The 6,782-nt window shown below is 43.8% G+C and overlaps 1 protein-coding gene across 1 annotated transcript; it reads right to left on the reverse strand.

Moving 5' to 3' along the window:
* Positions 1-1,844: 1,844 nt before the first annotated feature.
* On the reverse strand, positions 1,845-3,023 carry LOC138354139 (keratin-associated protein 10-4-like). The gene has a single exon (XM_069308024.1). The coding sequence runs from the start codon at positions 3,021-3,023 to the stop codon at positions 1,845-1,847; it is 1,179 nt and encodes a 392-aa protein (XP_069164125.1).
* Positions 3,024-6,782: the final 3,759 nt, after the last annotated feature.

Below are 6,782 nucleotides of genomic sequence, written 5' to 3' on the forward strand. Positions count from 1 at the left end.
ATGCTAGAATGATGATGTTAATTCTGGTAAAGTTAGCCAGTTTGTTAAATTGTTAAGTCCCGAAATTATATTCAGAATAATGTTATTGTATAGGAAGCTTTATATTATTTTAAATTGAATGAGGTAATCGTAATTTTTTATATTATGTTCTTGTTTGCCTTCTTCTCCATTATTAAGGACGTCTTTACTGCCTCTGAGAGCAGCACTATCAGTAGCATTTAGTCTTGGCCAGGAGCATCTTGAGCCACTCCCGGCTCTCGACTTGTTATTGCAGGACTTGCTCTAAGAGGCAATAAACGTTGAGGGGATGATAGGTGACCTGAGATGAGGCGAGAAGTGGTTCGCTGTTAAGGTCTTGTGGCACAACTCACGAGGTGACAAAACATCTTCTGACACCATCTACGATGTCTTCTGACACAGAGCTCCGAACATTGACTACCATCTAGAGAAATTCCAGTTCAGGAAAGATTTTTGGTGTCAAATTCGTTGACGAGTGGAAATTGTTGCTTACCAACACCAATAAGGTAAATGGTAAAGCTAGCAGAACAGCTAGTTCTTCAGTCCAGACTAGGGACAACGGCCAGGTCTCCTGCCTCAGCTCTGTGGGAACAAGACCACTTCCACCTGAAGTCCATGAACAGTCAAAGGAAACAACACATCATCTGCAATTTTACCCATGAAACATGGCTGAGTATGTACTCACGTCCTGGGTAATTGCCTCCTGGGCCCATAACCACAGCTCGAGGGCTTCTTCCTGATGACCCTCGCCTGGTGAAGACCGATCACCAGATTGGTCTTCCACTACACACGCAACTTTTGCCTCTCGTACACGACATGTATGGCCGGAAAGCCATATTATGTTGGGTGGGGATGAGTTTCCTGGACAAAAGAGGAACTCTGGTAATTGGAATCAGTAGAAGATATTTTCGCTTCTCAGTTTGCGACGCAAAGAAGAATTTTGGTCGGTCAATGAAATCAAAGCTGGACTTTGAATAGTTACAATGTTTCACTGTTTAGCAAACACGAAGAGAGTTTCAAAATTGATATTAAGACAAATCCGATCTACATGAGGCGGCGAAATTCTCAATGATCAATATGCAGGTTATTGAATATATGATGATCTATTTGTTAACACTAAGCCCTCAGATAGATAGAACACTAGGCATTTAAAGAGGTTGTACCTTAGGTACTTTAATAGATAGTACATTAGGTACTTGAATATGTAGACACAAGGAACAAGAATAGACACTAGGTACTTCAATAGCGACTAAATTCTTGAAAAGATAGACATAATGTACTTGAATAGAGAGAGACTAGGTAGTTGAATTGAGACTAGGTACTTGAGTAGATAGATTCTAGGTACTTGAATAGGGACGAGGAACTTGAATAAAAAAGATACAAGGTAATTGAATAGACACTTCTTGAATAGAGAGAGAATAGGTACTTGAATAAAGAGAGAGAATAGATACTTGAGTAGTGCGAGACTAGGTACTTGAATAGGGAGAGACTAGGTACAGGAATAGGGAGAGACTAGGTAATTGAGTACTAAAGAGAGATACTACGAAACAGAATGGGCAGAATAATTTGCTCCTTATAGTTAACAGTGATTCGTTCAGTCTCAAAGTTCAAATTACACCTCTCACCAGGTGCAGTAGTTCTAATGCATTTTGTTCTAATGCATTTAATCTTCAACTAATTTTTGCACATATAGTTATTGCCACAGTTATGAAACAGTTATGTTGCTTGGACGACCACAGCCTGAGGACGGGATGGGGACGGCAGCAGCTTGGACGACCACAGCCTAAGGACGGGTTGGGGACGGCAGCAGCTTGGACGACCACAGCCTAAGGACGGGTTGGGGACGGCAGCAGCTTGGACGACCACAGCCTAAGGACGGGATGGGGACGGCAGCAGCTTGGACGACCACAGCCTGAGGACGGGATGGGGACGGCAGCAGCTTGGACGAGCACAGCCTGAGGACGGGTTGGGGACGGCAGCAGCTTGGACGACCACAGTCTGAGGACGGGATGGGGACGGCAGCAGCTTGGACGACCACAGCCTGAGGACGGGATGGGGTCGGCAGCAGCTTGGACGACCACAGTCTGAGGACGGTATGGGGACGGCAGCAGCTTGGACGACCACAGCCTGAGGACGGGTTGGGGACGGCAGCAGCTTGGACGACCACAGCCTGAGGACGGGATGGGGACGGCAGCAGCTTGGACGACCACAGTCTGAGGACGGTATGGGGACGGCAGCAGCTTGGACGACCACAGCCTGAGGACGGGTTGGGGACGGCAGCAGCTTGGACGACCACAGCCTGAGGACGGGATGGGGACGGCAGCAGCTTGGACGACCACAGCCTGAGGACGGGATGGGGACGGCAGCAGCTTGGACGAGCACAGCCTGAGGACGGGTTGGGGACGGCAGCAGCTTGGACGACCACAGCCTGAGGACGGTATGGGGACGGCAGCAGCTTGGACGACCACAGTCTGAGGACGGGTTGGGGACGGCAGCAGCTTGGACGACCACAGCCTGAGGACGGGTTGGGGACGGCAGCAGCTTGGACGACCACAGTCTGAGGACGGGTTGGGGACGGCAGCAGCTTGGACGACCACAGCCTGAGGACGGGTTGGGGACGGCAGCAGCTTGGACGACCACAGCCTGAGGACGGGATGGGGACGGCAGCAGCTTGGACGACCACAGTCTGAGGACGGGTTGGGGACGGCAGCAGCTTGGACGATCACAGTCTGAGGACGGGATGGGACGGCAGCAGCTTGGACGACCACAGCCTGAGGACGGGATGGGGTCGGCAGCAGCTTGGACGACCACAGCCTGAGGACGGGATGGGGTCGGCAGCAGCTTGGACGACCACAGCCTGAGGACGGGATGGGGACGGCAGCAGCTTGGACGACCACAGCCTGAGGACGGGATGGGGACGGCAGCAGCTTGGACGACCACAGCCTGAGGACGGGATGGGGACGGCAGCAGCTTGGACGACCACAGCCTGAGGACGGGATGACCATCGTTGTGAGAAATTTACATTGATCGAAATCGTGTGAAGTCAAGATGTATGCTGAATAAAACTGTGTATGAAGTGGACACATAGGCCTATGCTCTGTGACTGTGTGTAGTGAAGATGTGGGTCTATACTCCTGGTAACCGTGTGTGGTGATCCATAACATTCTAGTTCTTAAAAATCTCTCGTATTGCAGGAAAGAGCGTTTAGTGATGACAAGCCGCTGTTCACAGCCCGGGCTGTACAGCTGCTGGGGATGTCAGTAACTATTATATCGGTAACAATTATTGCGTAGACATAATAGAGAAATAACTTTACCGTTGGCAGTGTTATTCTCAGTGATCATCGCCTGTTGTGTGTTACAAGACAACAGGGAATGTTTTTGTGCACACCTCACCTCTCGTGAACATTGTGAGGTGAGGGCAGTGCTGCCTCACGTTATGTGGTACATTGTGAGGTGAGGACCACTCTGCCTCGTCTCTCGTAGTATATTGTCAGGTGAGGGCAACACTGCCACTCCTCACAACCCAGATGCTGCTGACGTTATCCACTGTGCAGTTTGCAACCACCTACAGAGAAATACTCTGTAATTGCACCATGGGCTGCAATTTGCTGTCATTAACACGTGTCTTTTCTGCTCGACTCATTTTTCATAGTCAGCCGAAGCAATTATGCTTTTGTGACGTGCACTTCCTCCCGTAATCACAAGCGGATATTCCCTCTACTTTGCCCTGCTCCCGCCTTTCCAGGTACTGAAATTGGCTATGATTTATTTAGATGTAATGCTTAGTTTGTCATTACTTCTAAGCATTCAGCAAGATGTTAGACTTTGAACTTGTTAATTATTCCATTCAGATTTTCGTCTTTTATGTCAATCGTTGGGTTAATTTGACGTACTCCCATACACAGATTTGTTAAAAGCTGCGATTATATTTCTTTTGTTCATAGACGTTTTTCTGTCTCCATGTCAGAAACTGAGAGACGGGTTTACGACCACAGTGGCGTGCTCGTTATGCAGCTAACACACTAATATTGCTCTACAGTTTATGCCTCTCCAAAAAGTGTTATTTATTTGTGTTTTTTGAGCCTCTATCCTCTTCAGAATAACAAACTCTCAGAATAACAAACCTTTACTCTCCTGAAGACGATTAATTTTACAAGTGTGTTTTTAATTTAGCACATGGAACACGAGGTGGACTCTAAATAGCGCAGGCACACGTATACATTAAAAGTATGAAAGGAGCGCACACAAGCTAGACGAACACATACACACGTATATGTTTGTATGTGCACACGTATGAGTATATGCGTATGCAAAGAACTAAACGAATTTTAAACTCAAGAACTTGAAACAGATGCTTGGCTCTGGAACGCTCTAAATAGGAAATTTTCTTTGGGACACATTCTGTGGTTACTTTCTTCCGGGATGCCTAGCGTGGGTACAATTTGGCACATGGAATATGAGATGAACTGTTGACCAGACCACACACTAGAGGGTGAAGGGACGACGACGTTTCGGTCCGTCCTTGACCATTCGACTTGAGAATGGTCCAGGACGGACCAAAACGTCGTCGTCCATTCACCTTCTAGTGTGTGGTCTGGTCAACATACCTCAGCCACGTTATTGTGACTGCGCGCCTGCATGAGGTGAACTCTAAATAGTGCCCCTGCTTGTGGGGCACTTTGTGAGGAGACTCGTTATTGGAACATCATGAATGAGCACAATGTGTCTATTGTGACACAATATGAAAAGTTTGTTATTTCTTGAGATCGAATTGTGACTGAAAAGTCATAAACTTGTTCTGAATTCCACATTGAATATTAACATACCGCAAATCATATTTTAGCCAGAATCGTGGTTTCTTCGAAAACAATGGATATCGGAGAAATTGTTTTATAAATAAAATCGTTTTGACTTTTATAACTTGCATTTATTATCCACTAGCACTATGAACACATAAATAAGTAATTTGAGATTATTAGTATAGTTGCAATTCATTAATAAAACTATAATCTATATAAATAAAAATGGAAATGTTCGTTTGTTCAAAATCGCTAATCTCTGAAAGTTTTTCACCGGTTGATTTGAAATTTTCACACAATGTCACGTTTGTGACGGAAAGAAAAAATATTTTTTTGAAAAACTGTGTTTTTCATGTAAGAGAAATCTTCGAAACCTCTTTACCGATTGCTTTGAAATTTGAACACGACGTTGCATTCGAATAGGTGCGTGTTTTCATATACCTACTATATACATGCCTTACCTGTTACAGGAAAAACATGTTTTTTTTTTTTAACAGTGCCATCTGTTGGACGTAAGAGCAACACACACTGTAATATCCCAAAGTTCTTCACCGATTGCTTTGAAATTCTGACACAATGTTCCATTCTAATATACGCGTGTTTTTATATACCTACTATATAAATGCCACACCTGTGGCAGGTAAAAACATGTTCTTTTCCAAAATCAGCGCCATCTGTTGCATGTAATAGCAACACACACACTTTTACTAAATATGTTACAAATTCTCTTTCAATGTTTCCGATTGCATTGAAAAATTTAATTTTCATATATTTTGATTGTTTTTAATTTTGATTTAACTATTTTCAGCGACATTGTGTTGGAATTAAGCTTTGTTTTTACCATACAGTTCATTTCATAAGTATGAGTATAGATGCAGAAAATAATATGTCAACAAAATCCTAGGTTAACATTTCTATGATGAAAAGTTTACGTTTATGTAGATTTGGGGAGGGAACGATCAGGGGAAAGCACCAAGCTATTACGACTATATAACACTTGGAAGGGGTCAGGATAAGGATTTGGGATGGGACGGAGAGGATGGGAGAGGAATGATGCCCAACCACTTGGACGGTCGGGGGTTGAACTTCCTCCATACTGTTGATGTAGGAAGACCGAAACCAAGTGAACATTAAAGAAGCTTTCGTAATAACAATGGTGTGATTCCCTTCATCGCTGCCAAAATGCCAGCACTCGCTCTTCACCTTCTCACACACTCTTTACATACGACTTAAAAAAACAAAATTTTCCACTTAGAATGTGATATATAAGTATAAAAAAGAGAAGGGAATTATCAGTGGGAAAGCGCCAAGCCATTACAACTATATAGCACTGGAAAGGAGTCAGGATAAGGATTTGGGATGAACGGGGGGGGGGGGGGGGGAAGGAATGTTTGACATCGCATCCCTTTTTATCCAAACTATTTACCTCACCTTTATACGCAAATATTCTGTGTCTCAGTCTTTCTTGCCCGCACCAGAGCCCAATTTTCCTCAAAGTTCCAGGCTCGTTTTACTGCTTTCTTTCTCGCCTGGGTGGGATGTAGGTGATTGTTTAGTGTGTTTTATCTTTACGGTGTTTGTTTAGGCATGCTGCTAGGTTCATAGTTCCGTCCTACACAAGTATTCTACACATGTACACAAGTATGCATGTTTTGAATTTCTTTTTGTCGTTTAGGTGTTGCTAAGTTATATCTTCTGTATCTCGAAAAAAAATTATTGGCTTGATGTTTTTAACTGACACTGAATTTGTATACTTTTTTCAAACTGTTATGATATATAACCAATTAAGGTATATATATATATATATATATATATATATATATATATATATATATATATATATATATATATATATATATATATATATATATATATATATATATATATATAAAGGGAAGGGAGTACCACCTCTGGCTGGAAGAAGGGGGACCTATAGCCTCGGAGGACACCACACATAACGCAT

The sequence above is a fragment of the Procambarus clarkii genome, chromosome 61 (assembly GCF_040958095.1).
Source record: "Procambarus clarkii isolate CNS0578487 chromosome 61, FALCON_Pclarkii_2.0, whole genome shotgun sequence".
NCBI classification, from domain to species: Eukaryota; Metazoa; Arthropoda; class Malacostraca; order Decapoda; family Cambaridae; genus Procambarus; species Procambarus clarkii.

What these genes read in the sequence shown, in the direction of transcription:
- LOC138354139 (XM_069308024.1), bottom strand. Translation starts at nt 3,023, where the DNA reads ATGGTCATCCCGTCCTCAGGCTGTGGTCGTCCAAGCTGCTGCCGTCCC.